The 26,756-nt window shown below is 51.4% G+C and overlaps 1 protein-coding gene across 1 annotated transcript in view; it reads left to right on the plus strand.

Annotated features, from left to right (window-relative positions):
- The window catches only part of SDK2 (sidekick cell adhesion molecule 2), a 161,183-nt gene that overhangs the window by 82,918 nt on the left and 51,509 nt on the right, over positions 1-26,756 (plus strand). The window contains exons 16-27 of the mRNA XM_068977528.1: positions 3,556-3,732; positions 4,012-4,148; positions 4,667-4,814; positions 8,931-9,071; positions 10,808-10,989; positions 12,273-12,388; positions 20,849-21,044; positions 21,258-21,356; positions 21,717-21,908; positions 23,597-23,718; positions 24,730-24,839; positions 24,939-25,089. Coding sequence (XP_068833629.1) covers positions 3,556-3,732; positions 4,012-4,148; positions 4,667-4,814; positions 8,931-9,071; positions 10,808-10,989; positions 12,273-12,388; positions 20,849-21,044; positions 21,258-21,356; positions 21,717-21,908; positions 23,597-23,718; positions 24,730-24,839; positions 24,939-25,089 — 1,771 coding nt within the window. The remainder of the gene's footprint in view (positions 1-3,555; positions 3,733-4,011; positions 4,149-4,666; positions 4,815-8,930; positions 9,072-10,807; positions 10,990-12,272; positions 12,389-20,848; positions 21,045-21,257; positions 21,357-21,716; positions 21,909-23,596; positions 23,719-24,729; positions 24,840-24,938; positions 25,090-26,756) is intronic.

The following is a 26,756-nucleotide window of genomic DNA, read 5'->3' on the forward strand; positions in this document are numbered from 1 at the left end:
TTCAGACTCAAATTGAAGAAAGTAGGGAAAACCGCTAGACCATTCAGGTATGACCTCAATCAAATCCCTTATGATTATACAGTGGAAGTGAGAAATAGATTTAAGGGCCTAGATCTGATAGATAGAGTGCCTGATGAACTATGGAATGAGGTTCGTGACATTGTACAGGAGACAGGGATCAAGACCATCCCCATGGAAAAGAAATGCAAAAAAGCAAAATGGCTGTCTGGGGAGGCCCTACAAATAGCTGTGAAAAGAAGAGAGGCAAAAAGCAAAGGAGAAAAGGAAAGATATAAGCATCTGAATGCAGAGTTCCAAAGAATAGCAAGAAGAGATAAGAAAGCCTTCCTCAGCGATCAATGCAAAGAAATAGAGGAAAAGAACAGAATGGGAAAGACTAGAGATCTCTTCAAGAAAATTAGACATACCAAGGGAACGTTTCATGCAAAGATGGGCTCGATAAAGGACAGAAATGGTATGGACCTAACAGAAGCAGAAGATATTAAGAAGAGGTGGCAAGAATACACAGAAGAACTGTACAAAAAAGATCTTCATGACCCAGATAATCACGATGGTGTGATCACTAATCTAGAGCCAGACATCCTGGAATGTGAAGTCAAGTGAGCCTTAGAAAGCATCACTACGAACAAAGCTAGGGGAGGTGATGGAATTCCAGTTGAACTGTTTCAAATCCTGAATGATGATGCTGTGAAAGTGCTGCACTCAATATGCCAGCAAATTTGGAAAACTCAGCAGTGGCCACAGGACTGGAAAAGGTCAGTTTTCATTCCAATTCCAAAGAAAGGCAATGCAAAAGAATGCTCAAATTACCACACAATTGCACTCATCTCACAAGCTAGTAAAGTAACGCTCAAAATTCTCCAAGCCAGGCTTCAGCAATATGTGAACCGTGAACTTCCAGATGTTCAAGCTGGTTTTAGAAAAGGCAGAGGAACCAGAGATTAAATTACCAACATCCCCTGGATCATGGAAAAAGCAAGAGAGTTCCAGGAATACATCTATTTCTGCTTTATTGACTATGTCAAAGCCTTTGACTGTGTGGATCACAATAAACTGGAAAATTCTGAAAGAGATGGGAATACCAGACCACCTGACCTGCCTCTTGAGAAACCTATATGCAGGTCAAGAAGCAACAGTTAGAACTGGACATGGAACAACAGACTGGTTCCAAATAGGAAAAGGAGTACGTCAAGGCTGTGTATTGTCACCCTGCTTATTTAACATCTATACCGAGTACATCATGAGAAACGCTGGACTGGAAGAAACACAAGCTGGTATCAAGATTGCCGGGAGAAATATCAATAACCTCAGATATGCAGATGACACCACCCTTATGGCAGAAAGTGAAGAGGAACTAAAAAGCCTCTTGAGGAAAGTGAAAGAGGAGAATGAAAAAGTTGGCTTAAAGCTCAACATTCAGAAAACGAAGATCATGGCATCTGGTCCCATCACTTCATGAGAAATAGATCGGGAAACAGTGTCAGACTTTATTTTGGTGGGCTCTAAAATCACTGCAGATGGTAACTGCAGCCATGAAACTAAAAGACGCTTACTCCTTGGAAGAAAAGTTATGACCAACCTAGACAGCATATTGAAAAGCAGAGACATTACTTTGCCAACAAAGGTCCGTCTAGTCAAGGCTATAGTTTTTCCAGTGGTCATGTATGGATGTGAGAGTTGGACTGTGAAGAAGGCTGAGTGCCGAAGAATTGATGTTTTTGAACTGTGGTGTTGGAGAAGACTCTTGAGAGTCCCTTGGACTGCAAGGAGATCCAACCAATCCATTCTGAAGATCAGCTCTGGGATTTCTTTGGAAGGACTGATGCTAAAGCTGAAACTCCAGTACTTTGGCCACCTCAGGTGAAGAGTTGACTCATTGGAAAAGACTCTGATGCTGGGAGGGATTGGGGGCAGGAGGAGAAGGGGACGACAGAGGATGAGATGGCTGTATGGCATCACTGACTAGCTGGACATGAGTCTGAGTGAACTCCGGGAGATGGTGATGGACAGGGAGGCCTGGAGTGCTGCGATTCATGGGGTCGCAAAGAGTCGGACACCACTGAGCCACTGAACTGAACTGAAACATATATTATAACTTCTATCAATCACCATGTTTCCAGCGCTACTCCAATATTTTATATTCACTCACACAGTCCTTATAGCAACGCTATGGGATGGATGGTATTTCTTCTGTCATATGACAAGTGAGAAAAGTGAGGTACACCGCATTTGATAAACATCCCCAAGACCACAACAACAGTAAGTGGCCAGGGAACATTCCAGCCCAGAACACAGAAGCACTGTAGTAGCTGCCTAGGGGCCAGGAGAGAGGCGTCTGGAAGGTTTACCCTCAAATGCCAGCCCTGAATATCCATCGGAAAGACTGTTGCTGAAGCTGAAGCTCCAATACTTTGACCATCTGATGCAAAGAGCCGACTCCTTGGAAAAGACCCTGATGCTGGGAAAGATCGAAGGCGGGAGGAGAAGGGGACAACGGAAGATGAGATGGTTGGATGGCATCACCGACTCAATGGACATGAGTTTGAGCAACCTCTGGGAGTTGGTGATGGACAGGGAAGCCTGGCGTGCTGCAGTCCATGGAGCCACAAAGAGTCAGACACGACTCAGCGACTCAACAACAACGGAGGAAAACTGTTGAATTTTCTCTCCTTTTTTCCTACTCTTTTCTCATCTGTGGTTGCTACTTTTCTGACTTTTTTTTTTTTAACTGTAAGTTAAAAATAGTACAGGCTCATTCTGTCTAGCCATCTCAGCCTCCCTAAAGCCAGAGAGTTCTAGGGCTGTATAGACAGTCCCCGCCCCCACACTAAGTCATTGATGGCTTATTTGCAAAGTGCCCCAGCCCAGCCCCTGCCCTGGTTGCCCTGATCCACCTTCCCTGGGGGGCAGCCGCCCTGCATCCTCCCAGAAGCTGGCACCCGGTGTGTGTTGATGACAATTATTGTGTCTCCTCCACAGAACAAATCCAGAGCAGGCATTTCTCATTGTCAGGCGCGGGTGTGAGTGTAATTTCTCAAGTTCCCCTTTGTACTGACTGACCAAAGCTAAAGTGATTTTTTTTTTTTTTTGGACACTGAGGTCAATTTGTCACAGTGATGCATTGATGTGATGGTTCTCTTCATAAAACTAATCCCCAAATGTAGTCTAGGCGGAAGCGTTCATCCTTTTTCCAGCCCTAATCTTTTAACCTCTTTGGGAGAATAGCTTGTGCCCACTCTGGGAGGCTTGGTGGTGGCTTCGGGTCAGAAGCAACCAGGCTGGGACCTGGACCTGAACTGAAGGTGTGAACACTGGATGCTGAGTCGATGTGGGTCCGCTCCTGGCCCAAGCCGCGCACCCAGACCCCCGCCGCAGGCGTGATGGTCGGTGCCCCCCCACCCCCCCGCCCGCCCTGGCCTGGGGCCCGCCTCTGGAGCTCCCTGCTCCAGACCTGCCCTGGGCTGAGCCCACCCCCGGCAGCCCCCACCCCGCCTCGCCTGCCTCTCTTTCCTGAGCAGCTCTTCCCCCTCTCAGGCACGTCTGGGAGAAAGACGGCGTCGCGCTGAGCACGGAGGGCAACCCCCGCGTCCGCCTGGACGGCAGCGGCTCCCTGCGCATCTCGCAGACCTGGTCCGGGGACATCGGCACCTACACCTGCCGGGTGCTCTCGGCCGGCGGCAACGACTCCCGCAGCGCCCACCTGCGCGTGAGGTGAGGGCGGCCTGCCCGCCTCGGGACGCGGAGGCGCAGGAGCGAGGGGCCGGGGCGGCCTGACCGGGCCTTTCCAGCCCGGGGATGCCGCCGTCTAGGGCGGGGAGCCTGGGTTACAGCTTTGGCCAGTTGGGCTCCAAAGCCGGCATGCAGTCTCTGGATAGAGGGCCGAAGGCTTGGCTGGGGGCTGAGTGCTAGACGTCACGGGGGCTCAGACCGAGTCCTGGCGCCCCCTGACTCGAGACCTCCCGGGGGGCCCACCGCGCCTGTCTCCTCCAGGCAGCTGCCTCACGCCCCCGAGCACCCCGTGGCGACCCTCAGTACCTCGGAGAGGAGGGCCATCAACCTGACGTGGGCCAAGCCCTTCGACGGCAACAGCCCGCTGATCCGATACGTCCTGGAGATGTCCGAGAACAGTAAGGTTCCGCGCCCGCCCCCCGCACCCACCGCAGGCAGGGCGGCCCCGCTCCCCAGTGCGGAGCCGCGGCGTCCGCCTCCCTGCGTCCTGTGACGAGGGAGCGGGCTGAGGCACTGGCTGGACCCGGAGCCCAGCGCCCAGAAGTCTCCCAGACGCCGGTCATTAGTTTTCTTATTTCTCCTTATCCTCCACCCCCAAGCTGTGAGCTCCCAAATTAGCAGGCATCACTTGAAGGGTGTTTTAAATACAGCTTGCTCATCAATTTGAGGGGGAAATAGGATAGGAAGGCCAAGTGCATCTCAGTTCCAGTGAGCCCGGCTCCGTCCGCAGCCAGTACCCTCCAAGCCTGGGACACGCGGGCTAAGAGGACCCAGGAAAGTGACATGGCCAGTCTCTACTGGATCAAGCTGGGCGGGAGGTATTAAGTACGAGGCTGGAGCGCTGCAGGGAGTGGGAGCAGGAGGAAGCATGCCCCCCAAAGATGCCCACCTCTGCCTCCACCCTCTGTCCCGGCAGATGCCCCCTGGACGGTGCTCCTGGCCAGCGTGGACCCTGAAACTACCTCGGTGACCGTCAAGGGCTTGGTCCCCGCACGGTCCTACCAGTTCCGTCTTTGCGCTGTCAACGACGTGGGGAAGGGACAGTTCAGCAAGGACACGGAGAGGTGAGGGGCGCAGGGTGGGCCTCGGGGGCTCCAGTGGAGGGTGGGGGCTGGGCGGGGCCATCTGCTGCCAAAACCACTGTGGCGGGGGGCCCCCGGCTGCCAGGCGCGTCCTGGTGGCTCCTCTCGGACGGATGGGGGTAACTGTACTGACGCCGGTCTCACAGGGAGGCAGAAAAAAATCAGGCGTTACGAGTGAAGGGCTGTGAGCAGCGCCTGACAAGGGATAAGCACTAATCCGGTTGAGCTGTGCGTCTCTCTGTGAGCCACGCAAGTTCCAACACTCACCCCATTCTGCTCCACATCCCCGTCACCAAGTGTACGTAAAGTTCCAGAATCACCAAGGATCCCCTTGGACCTCCGTGTGCAATGCTTTGCATGGCTCAGACCCCATGAAGCCTTCAACAAGCCTTTTTTTTTAATGACGACAGTTGAACAGCAACATAGTTCATCCACTCTAATATCTACTTATATGTAGGAGGCACATATCTACCCACCTAGATCCCGGTAGGGCAAGCAAAGTCCTCTAATGAGAAAGGAGACATCTGGTCAGAGTGACAGTGACCCCCAATCCCATGCCCCAGAGCTGTGTGCTTTGCTCTTTTTTTTAATGCTTTTTTGCAGATGGATTGGGATATCATGGGCATGAAACACAGTATGAGTATGAGACGTGCCGTGTGGTGTGACACACTCCTATATGGCAAAATGGTTACCCCTGTGGTGTTAGCTGACACCTCCATCCTGTCACATAATTACCGATTCTTTTCTGTCGTGAGAACATTTAAAATCCCCTCTCTTAGCAACCTCCAAGGGGATAATACAGTGTCATTAGCTATAATCACCAGGCGTGCATTCTCTCCTCAGAACTGGTTACTCTTACCCCTGCAAGTTTATACCTTCTGAGCAGCATCTCCCCATTCCCTCCACCCCCAACCCCTATTAATCACCACTCTCCTCTGTTTCTCTGAGCTCGGCTCGCCCGGATTGCACGTAGCCGTGAGGTCATGCAGTGTTTGTCTTTCTCTGCTGACTGCTCGTTGAGCACAGTGCCCCCCGGCCCATCCGTATTGTTGCAGGTGGCAGAGTTTCTTTCTCGTGGCTGGAAAATACTTCATTGTGTAGATATATTACGTCTTCTTTAACCAGTCATTCCTTGATGGGGCGTTTAAGTTGGTTTCACCTTTTGGTTGCTGTGAACAGCGCTGCAGTGAATAAGGGGGTGCAGATACGTTGTTGAGATCCTATGGATGGCTGGATTGTATGTAGTACTGCTTCCAACTTTGGGCAGAAGGAACCTCTATGCTGTTTTCCATCGTTTCTAGACCAATTCATCTTCCCACCAGCAGCGCCTAAAGGGCTCCTTTTAGCCCCACCTTGCCAACATTTGTTATCTCTTGTCTTTGGATAATAGCCACTTTGTCGGGTGTAAGGTGATTCCTCGCTGTAGTTTTGATTTGCATTTCCCTGTTGATTTGTGATCTTGAGCATGTTTTCATGGACCTATCGGTCATTCATTTGTCTTCTCTGGAAAAAATGTGCAGCCCATTTGTGCATTTTTTTACTCAGATGTTTAGGTTTTGGCTACTGAGTTGTATGAGTTCTTCATATATTCTGGATGCTAACCCAGTATCAGATATATGGTTTGCAGATATGTCCTCCCATTCTGTAGACTGCCTTTTCATCTCGTTGTTTCTCTTGCCGTGCAGATGCTTCTTAGTTTGATATAGTCCTGCTTATTTGTTTCTCTTTTGTTACTTGTGTTTTTTGGTACCATATCCAGGAAATTGCTGCCAAGACCAATGCCAAGGAGCTTTCCCCCTACGTTTTAGTCTAGGAGTTTTATAGTTTCAGGTCTCAAGTTTGTCTTTAATCCCTTTCAAGTTAAAAAAGTTTTTTTGTGATTGGTGTAAGATATGGGTCCAGTTGCCTTCTTCTGCATGTGGACTTCCAATTTTCCCAACATCATTTATTGAAGAGACTGTCCTTTCCCCATTGAGAAGAGTTCGTATTGTTAAAATGTCCATATCACCCTAAGCCATCTATTGAATCAATCCCATCCCTATCACAATTCCAATGGTATTTTTCACAGAAACAGAAAAAACGATCCTGAAATTTGTATAGAGCCACAAAAAATACCCAAATACCCAAAACAATCCTGAGAACAAAGCACAGAACCAGAGGCATCATACTTCTTGATTCCAAACTATACTACAAAGCTACAGTCACCAAAACAGTATGCCACGCTTCCAAAACGAGACACACAGGGCATTCCCTGAGTGGTTAGGACTCAGCACTTTCACTGCCATGGCCTGGGTTCAATCCCTGTTCAGGGAACTAAAATCCTACAAGCTGGGCAGCACAGCCACACACACACACACACAAATACAATAGACACGCAGATCAATGGAGCAGAATCGAGAGCCCAGAAATAAGCAGTCATAATATTTGCTAAGGGAGCCACGAATGCACTTTGCTCTTAGATGTGTACCCAGACCCCTCCCCACACCCAGGTTCAATCAGTCATTGTGGTTTTCCTTGCAGTTCCCGTGAGCTTGAGTCCTTCTGGCTTTTACGAGCCAGACGCCATTGAGGCGTGACACTCTAGCAGGGGGAAGAAGTGGCATGGAGAATTTAGTCATTCATCATTTTTGTTTTGTTTTTTTTGCAATTATTCTTTTCATTTTCTTGCTACAGCAGGCGTTGGTTGTGGCCCTGGGACCTCTCCTTGCAGTCCTCAGGCTTCTCTCGAGTTGTCGCATGAGGGCTCCAGAGCACACCGACTCAGTGGTTGTGGCTCATGGGCCTCGTTGCCCCAGGGCACGTGGGATCTTAGTTCCCTAACCAGGGATCAAACCTGCGCCCCTGCATTGGAAGGTAGATTTGTAACCACTGAACCACCAGGGAGGGCCCTCATTCACTGTATATTGAGCATCTGCTGTGGGCCAGGCCACGTTTGGACCATGAGGGGTGGTGCAGAGAAGCAAATAAACAGACCCAACCTTCCAGAGCCACGAACTCCCAATAACAGGAAGCCCCGCAGTGCAGGGAAACCATCCTATAACTTCTCCAGTCATTCAGGCTTCCCTTTGTAACACTGAGTCATCTTCGTACTGAATCTGCATCCTAAGGGCCCTGAGTCACACGGCAAAAGCTTAAATTACCCTCACTCCGGGCTGCACAAAGACATGGGAGGGTGTGGTACATTTTAGAAAAGCTATCCACTGGGGCACAAAAAAAATAAACAAACAGGGAAAGGCATCATCAGAAAGAATTAACTCTTATTGTTCGTGGATGCCTGTCAGTTATGTGAAAAATCCACAGAGGTGGAACGCCGCGTCACCAGGCCATGCCAGAGAAAGAGATGTAGTGGCCCCAGGCTTCAGGGTATGGGGTCAGAGGAGGGCTCAAACTCTCGCCCTACCCGGCCTGCCCCGCCCGGGTCAAGGTCCAGCTGGTTAGTGGAGGAAGCCTGTTTCGAGTTCACCACCAGCTAGTAACAGGGAGGTGAGTGTTTTAAACACTTCTACTTCTAAAATTTTCAAACACTCATGACCTCCACCAGACCCGACGGCAGCTTCTTTGACAAATGGGAAACCGAGGCCTGGGTCCCTCGACCGCACAGAAAATACACTCATCTGGTGCTTTCCAGGGACTTTCCTGGTGGCTCAGTGATAAAGAACCCACCTGCCATTTCAGGAGACGCAAGTTCAATCCTGGGTCGGGAAGATCCCCTGGAGGAGGAAATGGCAACCCACTCCAGGATTCTTGCCTGGAGAACCCCGTGGAGCCTGGCAGGCTATAGTCCATGGGATCTCGAAGGGTCTGCCGTGACTTACCGACTGAACAATAATTTGCCAACAGGGAGTGTTTTGAAAAGACATTGCATCATTTGAGCTTCAACCACTTTTATAAAGCAGACAAATGGAGCTTTATTATACTGCTTTTTTAGATAAAGAGACAAGCTCAGAGAGGTTAAATGACTTGCCCAAAGGCACACAGCAATTGCGCAGAGTCTGCAGGGACTGAGTAGGGGTGAGGTCTCTTCATATCCCTTTAAACTTCCGTGTTTGCCGTTGAGACAAGGAGTGAAAAGACCTGTCCGTCCTTGGTATCTTCCAGGGTCTCCCTTCCTGAAGAGCCCCCCACAGCCCCTCCACAGAACGTCATCGCCAGTGGCCGGACCAACCAGTCCATCATGATCCAGTGGCAGCCACCCCCTGAGAACCACCAGAACGGCGTCCTCAAGGGCTACATCATCAGGTAGGCATCCACCCCAAGGACAGCAGGGGAGAGAAGGGGGCAGAGACGGGGAGGGTCGGGAGTGGGTTGGGAAATAGAGCAGGTTCGTGGCAGGTCCTTCTCTAACAAGGACGAGACAAGAAATGCCTACCCTACACTAGGAAGCATTGAGGCTAGACATCCAGAAGAACTTCCAGCGGTGAGAGCCTCGGAATCCACAGGAATGGTGAGAGAGGAGCTACAGTGAAGTCTCCTTAGGGCTGTATGCATGGGCAAGTCTGTCAGACATCAGGGCTATAGGGAGACAGGCAACTCTCCAAGGCCAGGTTTCCCCAGTGGGTAAACGACTTGGCCAAGAATGGTTAAAAAGTGGAAATCTGGGGACTTCCTTGGTGGTCCAGTGGTTAAGACTCTGTGCTTCTACTGCGGGGGCCATGGGTTTGATCCCCGGTCAGGGAATTAAGATCCAACATGCTGCATGGCACAGCAAAAAAAAAAAAAGTAGAATTCCTTTCTTTGGTCTTTATGGCAAAATGAAGCCCAGTTTTATAGCCTTTTATTTTTCAGTTTAACTGGGGACACTTTGAAGAAGTGAAGGTATTAGTCGTTCAGTCGTGTCTGACTCCTTGCGACTCCATGGGCTATAGCCCACCAGGCTCCTTATTGGTAACCCTAAAAGCATGTTATTAAGTTGTAACTAAAATTTGGTGTTCAGAAAAGAAGATTTTGGCCTGTTATTTGAAACTACTGAGAACTCTCATCAATATTCTGAACTCGGGCTGGTTGCGAAATGCTGGGCAACTTCCCATATCTCTTTCCTGGACACTCACAGCATTGAAAGCCCCTAATTTTGGAAGAAGTTATTATTGGTTTGGCTACTCCATAGTCAGTTAATTGTGCTGTGGGTTTTCTGGTGACTCTAAAGGGCAGTGGTTCTCAGAGTGTGGTCCCCGAACCAGCCGTGTCAGTATGAGAACTAGACAGGAATGAAAATTCTCAGGTCCCACCCCTGAACTACTGAATGGGGAACTTTGGGGATAGCCCAGCAAGCTGTGTTTTGACAAGCTTTTCAGGTGTCCTTAACGCACACTAAGGCTTTGAGAACCGCTGATGTGGGGCTTCGTGATGCCTCAGAATAACCTGGGGCCTCTAATTCCCTAATAGTTAGAATCGAAAGTACGTGGGCATTGTGGTTCTCCCGTAAGCTATCCATCCTCCAAAATGTGCCTGTTCAGATCCCATTTCTTTATCGCCCTGTGTTCTCTTCCCAGTGGAGGGTGGAACTTGGTAGAGCAGGTAGCCTCAGGACTTTTGTCTCCAGCAAAGTGAGTGGCTGTCAAAAAAGGGAGCCATTCTCCTAGAGCAAGAAGGAAAATCAGCCCAAAGTTTGGAGGCCACTCTCCCATCAATGACCCCACAAAGCTGAAACCAGTGAGATCTTCCCAGGAGCTCTCAGCATCCTGTTAACCATCCCACCAACGTCCTCCTCCCCCATCAAAAACAGTAGTCCAGACACATCCCCTAGACCTGTGTTATCCAGTAGGGTAGCCTCTGGTCACTTGCAACTATTTAAATTAATAAAAAGAAATTAAATAACGAGAAAATTAAATTAAATGTAATTCCTCAGTTGCACTTAAGCACATCTCAGGTGCCCAGCAGCTACTGGATGTGGACCATTTCCGCCATCACAGACAGTTTCCTGGACATGGGGCCACGCAGGCTGACTCTCACCCTTGGCATCCTGGCTTTCTCCTCAGGTACTGCCTGGCCGGGCTTCCTGTCGGGTACCAGTATAAGAACATCACGGATGCCGAAGTCAACAACCTGCTGCTCGAGGACCTCATCATCTGGACCAACTACGAGATCGAGGTGGCCGCCTACAACAGCGCCGGGCTGGGCGTCTACAGCAGCAAAGTCACCGAGTGGACGCTACAGGGGGGTGAGTGGGCACAGTGCCCGCTGTTCTGCTTCTCCAAGCTCTGTGCCTGTGGGATCCTATACTCGCCCAGTCCTAACGTGGGCTTCCCAGGTGGCTCAGACAGTAAAGAATCTGCCTGCTGTGCAGCAGATCTGGGTTTGATCCCTGGGTCGGGAAGATCCCTTGGAGAAGGAAATGGCAACCCACTAGAGTATCTCTGTCTGGGGAATCCCATGGACAGAGGAGCCTGGAGGGCTACCGTCCATGGGGTCAGAAAGAGTCAGACAGAACCGGGCAACGGAGCAGCAGCAGCGCCAGTCCTGACCGCTTCAGCCATGTCGCCTGTTTAATCCAGCCCCAGGCTATTGCACCGGAGAAGGCAGTGGCACCCCACTCCAGTACTCTTGCCTGGAAAATCCCATGGACGGGGGAGCCTGGTGGGCTGCAGTCCATGGGGTCACTAAGAGTTGGACACGACTGAGCGACTTCACTTTCACTTTTCACTTTCATGCATTGGAGAAAGCAATGGCAACCCACTCCGGTGTTCTTGCCTGGAGAATCCCAGGGAGGGGGGAGCCTGGTGGGCTGCCGTCTGTGGGGTCGCACAGAGTTGGACACGACTGAAGCGACTTAGCAGCAGCAGCAGCAGCAACAGGCTATTGGACGCTGTGCCCAGTTACCCTGTAGGGCGGGAGAATGGAGGAGAAGATGAAGAGGTTGGGGTGGGTGTGATGAAGGCAGAGGCTTCGGGGGCACAGGGACCTTCTGCGAAGTTTCCCATTAACTGGATCATGAAACAGCTTACATTTAGCGTCATACCTAAAAACCACCCTGAGCATTTTCAGATTCATCACTTGTATTTATGGGCATCCTGTGAAATGGGCCAGACCGGTTTTATTAAACCCAAACTAATCTACAGAAGCTTCCCAGGTGGCTCAGTGGTAAAGAGTCCGCCTGCCAAGCAGGAGATGCCAGTTCGATCCCTGGGTTGGGAAGATCCCCTGGAGAAGGGAATGGCTACCCACTCCAGTATTCTTGCCTGGAGAATCCCGTGGACAGAGGAGCCTGGCGGGCTACAGTCCATGGAGTCACAAAGAGTCAGACTCGACTTAGCGACTGAGCACACAGGCAATCTACAGCAAGAGAGCATCTCAAGTCTCCATGGCTGCGGGGTGGGGTTGGGGGGGGGGGCGGTTTAAAGCTATGTCTGCAAACCTCGTGTGTTTCCTCTGCTTCCCTGGGCCAGACAGACAGACAGACAATGGCCCCTCCACCCACACCCCTACCTCTCTACTCTCCCCCAGTCCCCACAGTCCCTCCGGGCAACGTGCACGCCGAAGCCACCAACTCCACGACCATCCGCTTCACCTGGAATGCTCCCAGCCCCCAGTTCATCAACGGCATCAACCAGGGCTACAAGGTACGTGAGGTCTCTCCTGGCCCGGGGTGGAAGCCTGCAAGGAGGACTCGGGCTGGAGACGACCGAAGCTGGAGGGTACAGGAGGGCATCCCCTCTGTTTCTGAAATCACCGGTTCAGGCCAAGCAGAGGACATGTACGTGATCAAGGCAGAGGGCCTTGGGCTGTCCCCAAGTCCACGTCCAGGCCCCGGGGAGTACAGACCTTGACCTGTCTGTGACCAGGTGCAACAGCGCAGTTTCAGTGAGACTGGGTTAGAAACAAAACCAGGTTTGTTTCAGGTGCAGACCCTCCGCAGAGCCGTGGCCCTATCAGAAAAATCTAAAACGCACTTCTTGCCCCTGAGCCGTGAGCTAAGGGGCGCGTGCAAAGTCCTTGGACTGTACTTGACCCCCACAGTGTGTTTAAGGGCTGGACTAGGACTCAGAGCCTGGATTAGAGTCCTGGCTCTGCCTCTCACCGGCAACCTGGACAAGTGTGATAGTCCATCTGAGCACCCTTCCTTCGGTAAATATTTGCTGAGCCCGACTCTATGCACGTCTAGCTGCTGGGGAAGCAAGATAGATTCTGTTCCCTCATTTGTGCATGAAAATGATGCTAATTTTTATTCCTTGGGGCTATGTGGGGATTAAATGAGGATATTTGTAATTTTTTGAGCAGAACGGCAAACACCTAACAAGCCTTAGGGAAACGCTAGAAACAGGAGTGGAAGTGGACTAGCTGCGTGGACAGCTCTCACGCGGCACCACGGTCTGGGCGGCTTAAACACCAGAAGTGTATCTCCTGAAAGTTCTGGAAGCGGGAAGGCCGAGATCCGGGTGTCCTCGGGGTTGGTTCTGTCTGAGGCTTCTCTCCTTGGTGTGCAGACGGCCGCCTTCTCCATGTTCTCACGCAGGCAGGAAGCACGGGGGGGCGGGGGGTGGTGACACGTGTCACCAGGAAGCCAGTCGTGCGGGGGAAAGAACTTCAGGCTCTGGCTTGGAGGCCAGGGATCTGGCGACCTGGCAGTGACTGCAGACACTTCCAGAACATTCTCAAACCACCCATGTGCAGCAACCAAGAGTGTTTCTAGGACCTGCAGTCTCAGCCTTTATTGCTTCAAGGTCAAGGTGGTGGACAGGAAGAGACTGAGATTAAATCACTGAGAGAATTTTTCTGCTGGTGAACCAAGGAGGGGGGCTTCCCAGGTGGCTCAGTGGTAAAGAACCCCCCTGCCAGTGCAGGAGACCTGAGACGCAGGTTCCATCTCTCGGTCGGGAAGATCCCCTGGAGGAGGGCATGGCAACCCACTCCAGGATTCTTACCTAGAGAATCCCACAGACAGAGGAGCCTGGTGGGCCACAGTCCATGGGGTCGCAGAGTCGGACATGACTGAAGTGACTTGGCACAGGACAGCAAAAAGGAGGGAGGGTCTAGGTTGGGACACCCTCCAGCTGTGGCATCTTCCTCCCGGGAAGGTGCATCACCGAGGCCGAGCCGGCCTTCCTGGGCCGAGGCTGCAGCTCTCACCGGCAATGCTGGCTGGCTGGAGAAACCTCTTAATTGGGACTCTGGGGGGCGGCAGGGGAGGGAAGGGGGAGGCTCAAATCGTGCAGAGGAGCTGAGCTGGGAACAATTAGCTTCTTGTTGCTGACTCTAAGTTTCCTTCCACCCTGGGGAGCCCTGGGCTGCAAACTTCTAAGGCAAATGGCTCCCAGAGGCCAAGGAGACCAGCTCAGTGGCCGGGACAATTAGTGCAAAGACCCATTATGTGCCAGAGCCAGAGGGGGCTACAGAGGCCCACCTGACTCCCAGGTCTGGGCAGTGCCGAGCACCCACTCCCGGCTCCCTGAAAGTCAGCGGGAAGGAACAGGCCAAATAGCTGGAGCATAGAAACAGGTAAGGAAGACTCGCTCGTGCTTAGACAGGGCACGTTCTAGCGCCAGGCAGTATGGGCTTCTCTCCCATACTTGTCTTGGGCAAGGTGCACAAGAGCCCTAAGAAGGAAGGCTTGTTATCATCACCCCCATTGCATTTCTTTATTTTTATTATTTTCTGGCCATGCAGCACGTGGGATCTTAGTTCCCTGACCAGGGATCGAACCCACACCCCCTGCATTGGAAGTACAGAGTCTTGACCCCTGGACCACCAGGAACGTCCCTCGTTTTATTTTATTTTAAACATTGATTTGTGCCGGGTCTTAGTTGCAGCACGTGGGAGCTAGTTCCTTGACCAGCTCCCTGTATTGGGAGCTCAGAGTCTCAGCCACTGAACCACCAGGGACGTTCCCATCACCCCATGTTGTAGAGGAAGAAACTGAGGCGTGAGGACAGGTAATTTGTTCAAAGTAACCACAAAGCTCAGATTCCAACTCCAGAGCCTACACCTTGCCTTGTATTAAAAATACAGTGTCATGTGATTTAATGGTCAAATAATGACTGTAAGTGATTTTCTCCAAGTGCAGATGATACAGGTGGGATTTTGCTTCTTGCTCTTTCCACCTTCAGTGTCACAGGGAGAGAAAAAAAAAACAGTGTTTCTCTCTTCCATCCTTCAGTGCGAAGGGACCTTTTTTCCCCTTTGAATTGTGAAAAAGTTTCAAACATCTACAGAGTTAGAGAGGAGACTAAAATGACGAGATAAAACCATAACGCACCCTGGCTTCAACAGTTACCAGCACATGGCCCAGCGTGCTTGCTCTATTTTTTTTCTTATTTATTTACATGGCTGCGTGAGGTCTTAATTGCCCTGCAGCACATGAGGTCTTAGTTCCCCGACCAGGGATGGAACCCGCTTCCCCTGCGTTGGAAGGTGGATTCTTAACCACTGGACCATCAGGGAAGCCCTGTTCCCTCTATTTTCCAGCCTCTGTCCTAGAATATTTTTAAGACAATCCCAGGTACTGTATCCTTTTATCCATTCATATTCCCGCAGAGAAACACTATAAAGTCTCTACTTAAAACCTCACTACAGTAACCACATTCTCATTATGGTGCCTTCAAATATCAATGGTCCCCTTAATAGTATCAGATACCCAGTCAGTGTTCAGATCTCCTGGTCTCCAAATCATTTCCTTTACTGGTTGGTTTATTTGCCTCAGGAGCCAAAGGAAAGCCACACAGCTGCAGTTGGTTGGAGTTTTCTAGGTTTCAGTTGGTCCACGGGTTCTCTGTCCCCCTTTTTCTCCTTTTTAGTTTATTTTGTAGAGAAACTTAGTCATTTATCCTATAGAATTTTCCACAGCCTGGCTGGATCGGCTGATTGCATCCCTGTGGGGTCATTTAATTTATTCCTCTGAACAGTATATTTGCAGTAAATTGGAATTTAGGATGAGACGTTTGATCAGATTCAGGCTTGAATATCTTTTTTCAAAATATTACTTCCTAGACGATGCTGTGCATTTTTATTAGACGGCAAAGCATCCGACTGTCTCTCTAGGATGTAGTGGCCACTGATGGTCCTTGTGTGGTCCGTTATCTCAGTAAGGGTTGCAAAAGGAGGAGACGTGAATGTTGTGATTTTGTCTCGATTTATGAGCTGAAATACTTTCCCCCCACCGCCCCCCAAAAAAGAATTTTTCCCTTAACAGCTTTTTGGTTACCTGAAGTTTTAGTTCATCTAGGAAAAGCATAGTAAGTGCTCAAGTCTTTTCCATAAGTTAACAATTTTCAGAGGAATGAACTGGTTCCTCAGCATCTTCTAAGGTGATAGATGAGTTTGGATGGGGGCAGAAGGAGGCATCCGTGTTGTTGTTGTTGTTAGTATTATTATGTCCTTAGGGATTTTTAATACGTCTGTTATGTTTCAAGCCACTGCTGTTATTACTTTTATTGATGCCAGACTGACCCATCACCTGCCTCTTCGAGCTGCTGAGTCCTTCTGCTGTGGGCTCAGGCGCCTTCTTTTTCTCTCTCGCCTGCACGGGGTCTTCGATGCTGCGTGCAGGCTTCTCACGGTGGTGGCTTCTCTTGTTGAGGGGTTCAGGCTCTAGGTGCGTGGGCTTCAGGAGTTAACAGCACATGGGTTCAGGAATTGTGGCGACAGGCTCAGTTGATCTGAGGCATGTGGAATCTTCCCGAACCAAGGATCAAACCTGCATCCCCTGCGTTGGCAGGCAGATTCTTAACCGCTAGACCACCAGGGAAGTCCCAGCCCCAGGAGTCTTTGGTAGCTTCCTTGCTCTCTGGTACGACAGAATGCCCCAAACTATCTTCTTCCCCTGCAGCGTGCCTGGGATCAGCCACATCTTCAGGGAACCCTTGTTCCTTTTAAATGATAGTTAGATACCAGAATCTGGGCAATGGGGATGCTCCTGGTTCTAGCATTGACTGTTGTTTTAAAGCTCTGTGGATGGACAACTGAAAAATACTATTTTAAAAGATAAAACATATACTTCCAATTCAGTTTCAGGACTTTCAGATTTCTTTTAAAATAATCTCGTGGGTCTTTTCTCTCTCTTTTCTCCATAGTAAAAATCGAATTCTTTTCACACCAAAGAATCACTGACCTACTTGATCCCATAGACACCCACAACAGTCAGAATAGTAATATCAACACTGTGGTTACTGAAAATAGTTTCAGATGATCTGTAGGTCTCTCTGGTTTTAGGGTGTATCCCAGCAAGATATACTCCGCTACCCCTTTCTGTGCTGCAAAGTCTTTGAAAGGGTTTCTTTCTGATTTTTGCTACAACTCAATACACTATGAAGTTCATTTGTTTCATTTTGGTTTTGATTTTTAGGGATTGATTTTTTCATTTAATTTTGTTCTGTAATTATGTAGCATATTTACATGGTTCCAAGGTTAAATCTACAAAGAAAAGTTAACTCCAAGAAAATCAGCCTGAATTCTGGTTCTCTTCCTTCCCAGTAGAATTCATTTCTTTTTGTGTGTTGGTTTGGTTTGATTTTCCCTTCCATTTCTTTAACAGAAACAAATGCCTGCATACATAAATGTGTCTCCTCACCTCAGATGAATGACAACGTACAATACATGCTTTCTCCATCTTGCTGTTATTTTCAGTGTATCCTGGAGATCACTTTGTAGGAGTCTATAGAGATACTTCACGTTCCTTTTTAAAGAATCTGCGCTGTAGTCCATGATGTGGGTCTCACATTGTTTGGTCAACCAGCTCCCTAGTGAAGACATTTTGGTTGTTTCCTATCTTCTCCTGGAACAAACATTTCCACGGTGAATAGTTTTATGCGTACATCTTTTCATATTTTCACGTACAACTTTGGAATAGATTCTTAGACATAAGATTGCTAAGTCAAAAGGTAGATATATATAATTTTGCTGCTGTTGCCAAATTGCCCCGTTATTTTTTTCATTTTTTAATTTAACTTTCAACCAGAAATATGTTTACCCAATTCAAAACCCAACAAACATAAAAAAAAGGCAAACTTAGAGCAGAAATCTTCCTTCCGTCCCACCCTCTCCCACCCCAGCCCCTCATCTGCCTGTTTCTTTCCCACCCAACCTTGAAATTCTCCCCACTCCAGGGAATTACTGTTGTTAATTTCTTACATATCCTTCCAGGATGTTTTATACAAATCTGTGCAAATGCAAAGAGATAGAAAAATAGAGAGAAAGAGGAGGGGAGGGAGAAAAAGAAATGTTCCCCTTCTTTTTTTAACTCGAGTATCTAGCAGCCCAAACGTACTATCCTGGACTCTCGAGCCTGTACTGTACTGCCTCCATCAGAAAAAAGACACATCAATTCAGCCCTTTTCTCTACAACCCTCAGGGTAGCCGATCGTGTCTCCTATAATCCTGAGGCTCAGAGAGGTTGACTGACTTTCCCAGTAAATGACATAGTTGAGCTTTAGTTTCCCCATGCAGGTGGGAGCTTAGTTTCCTGACCAAGGATCCAACCCATGTCCCCTGCATTGAAGACAGTCTTAACCCCTGGACCACCAGGGAGGCCCCTTGGTTTTGATTTTGTAACAGTGCAGGACAGTGATTCCCATCTCGTCCTCATTGCAATGGTGAAACGGGCCTCGTCGGTGATGGACTGACCCAGTGCCAGGCCCAGTGCGTGTACCTGGAGCACAGACTCCACCCCGCGGCTGCCGGAGCCCAGCCCCTTTGAGGGCACTAGAAGGCACGGAGGACGCTTCTGTTGTCTTCCGGGCCCTGAGGGAGAGCCCTCAGCCCTCAGCCCCTCCTCTTCAGGTGCAGCTGTGGAAGGACAAGAGGTCCACACTCCGGAATAAACGTTCTGAAGCCGCCTCCGCCATCTTGGTCTCTGGCCTGTATGTGCGCATGCCCCGGGCGTGACTCCACCGCGCCAGGCTTCCGTCACCCTGTGCACGTCTTCCGTGTCATTTCTCAAGACAGTTCCCTGTGATCTTGTTTCTATGCATTTGTCGGGACGTTCTTTGTCCCTTATATATTTTTTTAATTGTAGTGATCATAACTGGTCTAAACCCAGTAAGATTATATTTACCTAGATTTTGCACTTACTGGAGAATACACGGCGCAATTAATTCTAATGGCGTAATTAATTTGAATTTACATTAATTAAATTAAATTAAAACATCAAACTTGTTTCTTCATCTACTCCAAAGAAGTTCAGCAATTTAATTGCTATGAAACAAGATAACCGAAATAAGGAGGGTATTTAACATACTTATTAAATGCCACTTAGTATTTCTGATTAGTATTTTTAGGGTCTAATTAGTGTCTAATTAACTTGCTATCGGCTATCTTTTCACAATACCAATTAAATTTCCAAACATCCTTTATAAACAGGCGGCCATGAAAAGGAGCAGATTAAGCATTGTTACGGGCATGAGTTAATCAGGAAACATTGGCATGGTATTGTTTTATGTCTATAAATACCCAGGCTTATTAAAACTCATCCCGTGTTGCTTTTCACCATTAATTGCTATTTAATCAACTTCAAATAAAGGAGGACATCTCTGAGACCAGCTGTCATTGTTAGAGACAGACAAAGGGCCCAGAGAAAAAGGAGTGGGGGGCAAGAGACCAAGAGGCAGAAAGATGCAGCCACGTGGATGGATCCAGAGACGATCACATTGAGTGCGTCAGAAAGAAAAAGGCAAATGCCATAGGATATCGCTTACAAGTGGAATCAAAAACATAACACAAAGGAACTTATCTGTGAAACAGAAGCAGACTCACAGACAGAAAACAGACTTGTGGTTGCCTCGGGGATGGGGGTGGTGGTGGAGAGAGGGATGGATCGGGAGTCTGGGATTAGCAGGTGTAAGCCAGTATATTTGGGATGGATAAACAACAGGTCCTCTTCTACAGCACAGGGAACCATGTGATAAACCATAATGGAAAAGAATATTTAAAAAGAATGTGTATATATGTATGGGGCTTCCCGGGTGGCGCTAGTGGTAAAGAAAGCGCCTGCCCCTGCAGGAGACGTAAGAGACGCAGGTTGGATCCCTGGGTTGGGAAGATCCCCTGGAGAAGGAAATGGCAACCCACCCCAGAATTCTCCTGGAGAACTTCCATGAGCAGAGGAGCCTGGCAGGCTATGGTCCACAGGGTCGCAAAGAGTCAGACACGACTGAAGCAACTTGGCACGCATGCGCACATATATATGTATCACTGAATCACTTGGCTATTTCTGCTGTACACTGTTACAGCAGAAATTAACGCAACACTGTAAATCAGCTACACTCCAGTTTTAAAAAACAGGAGGCAGGAAGAGATGGAAGGGGAGGCGGGGAGTTAATGCAGCTATGGGTGGGATGTATAGAGTGGAGATTAAATGAGAAGTGATGCTGAATTTCCAGACAGGGTTTTCCTGTTGACACTCCATCTCTAGCAGATGGTTAAGATTAAAGTCCCAACTCAGAACAAGTTTAAAAGGATTAGAGTTAGCTACACACTGAAGTTCCAGGGGAGAACTGCCCTAGCCCAGATGGAGAAAGACAAGGGAGTCCAGGTATTGGAAAGAGACCCTCAGCTTCTAGCCACTGTGGGATAGTAAAGTCACTCAGCCTCTCTGAGCCTATTATCGTCATCTGTGAAAAACAAGACTGGCTTTGTGCCTGTGTAGTCACTCAAGTCTCCATACTCGGAAGGACTGCATATTTGGTTCAGCACTTTGCTGCTGTCTCCGGAAATTCTTAACAATTTTTAAACAAGGGGGTCGCCATTTGCATTTTGCTCTGGATCTGCAAATTATGTAGCCGATCTTGGTCAAGTCCCTCCCTGCGGGGTTGCCGTGGGGACTGAATGAGAGATGACTCGTTGAAAGCACCTTGCCGGCCGCCTTGCTTAGAGTAAGTCACTCAGGGAATGGAAAAGCACCCCAGAGTGAGCTCCCAGAGGACAGATGCTCCAGGGGCCTGTGGGTACCAATGCGGCCTCCCTTCCCTGGGAGGAGGGATCCTAGGGAGCTGGGCTCCTGGACACTGTCCGTGGCCCAGCCTCTGGAAAAGCGCTGGGCCTCTGCTGGTCCCGTTCTTGCCGCCCTGCTTGAGTGCCTGGCCTCTCTGCAGCTCATCGCCTGGGAGCCGGAGCAGGAAGAGGAGGTCACCATGGTGACCGCCCGGCCCAACTTTCAAGACAGCATCCACGTGGGCTTCGTGTCTGGCCTGAAGAAGTTCACGGAGTACTTCACCTCGGTGCTGTGCTTCACCACCCCCGGGGACGGGCCCCGCAGCACCCCGCAGCTGGTGCGCACCCATGAGGATGGTAGGCAGCCCCCGGTCCCGGCTCCCTCTGCCCCCGACTCTCTATGCGCCCCCTCCTCCACGGGCCAGGCTGTGCGCTCCAGGCACAGGGCAGCCCTGCCCTTGTCTTCCAGCCTGGGGTGCCCCTGGAGCTCCACGGGTCATCTTGCAGATGGTGGTCTCTCTCTGGCTCTAACTGGCCTTGGGTGGGGTGGGGGGCCTTCTTGGGGTGCAGTGCCTGGGCCTGTGGGACACCTGAGCTTCAGTGATGTCCTGGACACCTCGCTGAAGGTCAGCTGGCAGGAGCCAGGGGAGAGGAACGGCATCCTCACAGGTAGGCCCCTCGGTGTTGCCGACGCGGGGGGTGAGCTGGGCCGGGAAGGGTCATCCTGTCCATCCCCCTACCACCTACCCAGCGTCCCTCCAGAGCCTCTCAGCAGACCAGTCTTTTTTGGAGAAGACTCAGAGGAGGTTCTCAGCCCCTCTGCTCTGTGACACACCCCAGCTCTTCACCGTGGCTGCAATCCCCACACAGCGAGGGCGCCCCCCACCCGACCCACGAAGCTCCCATCTCCCCGGAGGCACCTTGCTTTCAGCACGTGTCCAACCGCCAGACTCCTGGGGACATGAGCAGCAGAGCAGAAGGCTGAGGCCACTGCAGCTGAGCTCACACCATGCTGCGGGCTCTCCCCAGGCTACCGGATCTCCTGGGAGGAGTACAACCGCACCAACACGCGCGTGACCCACTACTTGCCCAACGTGACCCTGGAATACCGCGTGACCGGGCTCACCGCGCTCACCACCTACACCATTGAGGTGGCCGCCATGACCGCCAAGGGCCAGGGCCAGGTGTCGGCCTCCACCATCTCCTCGGGGGTGCCTCCAGGTGGGTGCCCACCGCCCGCGCCCGGCTCCTGCCGCTCTCCTCCTGATGACGGCCGCTTCCGTCCCGCAGAGCCGGCCCCTCCCTGGGGTCTGTGGTCCCTGGGTCCCCCCAGGGCCGGCCTCACCCTCGTGATGGCAAGGCTGGGTGGGCTCTGCTGCTTCTTTGTCTGGCTCTCAGGGGAGCCCAGACCCCGCAGGCCCCCACCCTTCTCTCCTCCACCCCTGGCCGCTGTCCCCCCCCCCCCCACAATGCCCACACCAGGCTCTGCATCGCGCACTGGGATCTGTGACTCAGGGAAGGAAATCTCACTGCCACCTGAAGGGTCCAAATGGGATTCCAACTAGTGGGAATGTGTGTTGGGAGCGGGGTAGAGCAGGGTGTGAATAATCCCACCCCCAGTTTAAAGAGCAAGCTGAGGTCCCCTCTCAGCCCCGTTTCTGCCAGACTCTGCAACCTTGAGCAAGTCACGTGCCCCTGTGCCTCAGTTTCCTCGTCTGTATCTAGATACCCACGCATTCCCATCTGGCTCTGTGAGTCTGTGTTTGTGCCATGTGGCCAGGATGCCTGGAGCCGCCCACCTACCAGGATGGTTGAGATAACTGGGCTTCAGCCCACCCCACGTGATAATAACGGTGACAAGAAGGAGATTGTTTGTGGCCCAATTGTGTCCGACTCTTTGTGACCCCACGGACTGTAGCCCGCCCGACTCCTCTTTTGTCCACGGGATTCTCCAGGCAAGAATACTGGAGTGGGTTGCCATTTCCTTCTACAGGGGATCTTTCCCAACCGAGGGATCAAACCTGTGTCTCCCACATTGCAGGCCGATTCCTTACCGTCCTTGCCACTAGGTAGTTATTAAATTACTTGATAATTTAAAGCAGCACTGACTGTTGATGAAGTGCTTACCCAGCCCGGAGCTCCATGCATCAATGCACTGAATCCCCCCAGTAACCCTGGTGGCTCAGATGGTAAAGAATCTGCCTGTCAGTGCAGGAGACACAGGTTCAATCCCCAGTCAGGAAGATCCCCTGGAGGAGGGCATGGCAACCCACTCCAGTGTTCTTGCCTGGAGAGTCCCATGGACAGAGGAGCCTGGTGGCCTACAATCCATGGGGTCGCGAAGAGTTGGACACAACTGAGCAACTAACACACACACACGGTATCCCTGAGGTAGGTGATATTATCTCCATTTTACCAAGAAAGATACTGTGGCACAGAGAGGTTAAGGAACTTGCCCAAAGACACACAGCGTCGGAAGCAGTCTGACCCTGGCATCTGAGCTCTTTCTGTTCATCCTGAACCTCAAGGCTCCTGGTCAGGACACAAGGCCTCCTCCTCTTTCCCCTCACCCCTCCTCCAAATCTCCCTCAGGCAGCATCGTTTGGGGAGTGCTCTCGCGGGTTATGGGTGGATCGAGAGGAGGATTCTTTCTAGGAAGCCCAGCCCTTGTTGCGTGGCCCTGAGGTTCTCTCAGCCCCGATCCTGCCCCGTCCCCGGTCTGAACACAGCGAGCCATAGATGCAGGACGGAAGCCTGTGTTGGGGGCAGGGGGTGAGGCCTCGGTCGTGCTCGGAGGAGGAGGTTTCTAGGAAGTATGTGACATAGCCCCCTCTGTGCCCAGAGAGCCCTGTTCGACGTGGAAGGACCTTCTTCTTAATCTGCCTTCCTGCCCTGTCTCCTTCTTCCAGAACTCCCCGGAGCCCCCACCAACCTGGGCATTTCCAACATCGGCCCGCGCTCCGTGACCTTGCAGTTCAAGCCAGGCTACGACGGGAAGACCTCCATCTCCCGCTGGCTGGTGGAGGCCCAGGTAGAGCCTGTGGAGGGGAGAGCGGGCAGCCTGCCCTTCGCTTTGGCCGTGCCCCTGCTCTTGAGAGCAAACTGTGTGTGTTTTTACACCAGTGTGAAGTCCATATGCAAGGTGCAGAAGGCCAGGTACACCAAAAGCGTCCACAGTTCCCCTCTGCCTCACCTGTACACACGTGCCTGCACACACACGTGCACACACACATGTGCATACACACGTGCACACACTCACACACACACACCCCCTCTGATCAGGTGGCGACCTGCTGGCCCAGAGAAATGACCAGCTGCTTCCTTTGCACTCACGGTTCTCAGCTTGGCTGCAACACGGGACCGTCCAGAAACTGCAGTGCCTGGGTCCCGCCCCCAGAAACTCTGATCCAGCTGGGGGCTTCGGCTGCGCTGAGTCTCCGTGGCCTCACGTGGGCTTTCTCTAGTCACGGTATACAGGCTTCACGCTGCGCTGACTCCCCTCGTGGAGCCCTGGCTCTAGAGCAAGGGCCTCAGTCCTTCCCGCTGGCGGGCTCAGCAGCTGCGCTTCGCGGCTCCGGGGTCCAGGCTCAGTAGTTGAAGCACATGGGCTTTAGCTGCTCCGCAGCACGTGGGATCTTCCCAGACCAGGGATCACACCCGTGTCCCCTGCGTCAGCATGCAGATTCTTATCCACTGGCCCACCAGGGAACCCCCTAGCTGGAGTTTTAGAAACTTACCGGGTGTTCAGGAGAATCACCTGGGAAGCTTACTGAACAAGCAGACTCCTGGGCACCACTCCCAGGGTTTCTGACGCTTTCACGGGCAGGGCCCAGGAATGGGTTTATGTTGTAATAAGCGTCCCATGAGATTCTGATGCAGGCGGGCTCAGGGTCACCCTTGAAGTCATGTTTAAGGGCCTGGAAAGAAGGGGGCCCCAGTTGGTGTCCTCCAGGTGAGCCCTGTCAAAGCCTTGCATGGGCCGGCCTGCACCCCCAGCTCAGCCTGGCGGGCTGGCCGGCTCTAACGGGGTCTCTCTTTGCAGGTGGGCGTGGTCGGGGAGGGAGACGAGTGGCAGCTGATCCACCAGCTCCCCAACGAGCCCGACGCCCGCTCCATGGAGGTGCCCGACCTCAACCCCTTCACCTACTACAGGTATGGGGCGCGGAGGCGAGGGGCTGCCCACACGGCGGTGGGCTCGGCCCTGGGGGCCTGCCCTCACCCTTTCGCCCACCCTCTCTCCCCCCGGCTCAGCTTCCGCATGCGCCAGGTGAACATCGTGGGCACCAGCCCACCCAGCCAGCCTTCTAGAAAGATCCAGACCCTCCAGGCACCCCCTGACATGGCCCCGGCCAACGTGACCCTGCGCACGGCCAGTGAGACCAGCCTGTGGCTCCGCTGGGTGGTGAGGCTCCCGCGAGCGCGCCAAGGGCGGTGGGGGCGGGACGTCGCCTTGCGCCTCATCGCCCTGCAGAAGCGGGCATCCACTGGCTCACCTCCAGCCCCCTTCTCGGTTCCGGCCATCAGTCTTAGCCAAACGAACAAATGTTCTGCATGACAAGAAGTTAGAAAACACTTTATTGAACATTGCCATGTGCCAAGCATTTTGCCTTTTTTCTTCCATATAATCCTGCAAGTTACAGCTATCCCAAGTTACAGCTAAGAAAACTGAGGCTCAGAGAGGTTACGCATTCACCCAGTCACACAGCTCCCTGGGGTGGTTCTGGGATTCAGACCTAATCAGTCTTGCCCACCCAGTCGGAGAATGAGGGGCTCTTCCTGAGGTTCGGGGGGAGTTGGCAGAGGCATTAAGCTCTGTCCCCATAGGTTCCACGTCGAGGGTCATTCCCCCACGTGACCCTGCACGAGTTAGTGACCCTGCACGAGTTAGTGATACGGCTGAGGGCTTCCCCTCCTGCCACGCACTGTTCTGAGTGTTCTGAGTGCTGTCGGTGTTGGACACTGAGCCCTCCCCCTGGGAGCCTGTGACAGTATCCTGGCCCCACTTTACAGATTAGGAAACTGAGGCAGAGAGAGGTGGGATAACTTTCCCAAGTAGCCTTCCCTCCATCCTCCCACACCGTCTAGTTAACAGCAGGGCTCAGAATCCCAACCCAGGGAGTCTGGCCCCAAAACCCACCACCATAAACCCTGAGCATGCTTTTGTTCCTGGGGAACAAAAGAGAACATTCCCCCCGGGACAGCATTTCCCAGGATGAAGCCCCAGAGAGCAGCAAGCCAGGAGGAATTCCTAGGCAAGGAGACGTGGGGCCAGCTCTGCACAGCCCGGCTTCTTAGAAAACCCAGGAACCCTAGCTTCAGGGGGAGCTTGCCCGACTCTGCTTCACTTGGCCCTTCCAACCACCAACTCGTTTTTTTAAACAATCGTTTATTGATTTATTTATCTTGCTGCATCAGGTCTTAGTTGCCACATGTGGGATCCTAGTTGTGGTGAACAGACTCTCTAGTTGCAGCACGTGAGCTCAGTAGTATCGGGGGAGAGGCTATAGTTGCTCCGTGGCGTATGAGATCTTAGTTCCCCGCCCAGGGATCAAACCCGCGTCCCCTGCATTGCAAGGCGAGTTCTTAACCACTGGACCACCAAGGAAGTCCCCACACAACTCCTTTTGGCCTCCACTAAAAAAGCTGAGCACCGAAGAATTGATGCTTTTGAACTGTGGTGTTGGAGAAGACTCTTGAGAGTCCCTTGGACTGCAGGGAGATCCAACCAGTCCATCCTAAAGGAAATCAGTCCTGAATATTCATTGGAAGGACTGACACTGAAGCTGAAACTCCAATACTTTGGCTACCTGATGCGAAGAACTGACTCATTTGAAAAGACCCTGATGCTGGGAAAGATTGAACGCAGGAGGAGAAGGGGACGACAGAGGATGAGATGGTTGGATGGCATCACTGACTCGATGGACATGAGTTTGAGCAAACTCTGGGAGTTGACGATGGACAGGGAGGCCTGGCGTGCTGCAGTCCATGGGGCTGCAAAGAGTCAGACATGACTGACCAACTGAACTGAACTGAAAGATCTTTACTAGTTGTCCCAAACTCAACTTAAAA

Source organism: Capricornis sumatraensis, chromosome 8, assembly GCF_032405125.1.
Source record: "Capricornis sumatraensis isolate serow.1 chromosome 8, serow.2, whole genome shotgun sequence".
NCBI lineage: Eukaryota > Metazoa > Chordata > Mammalia > Artiodactyla > Bovidae > Capricornis > Capricornis sumatraensis.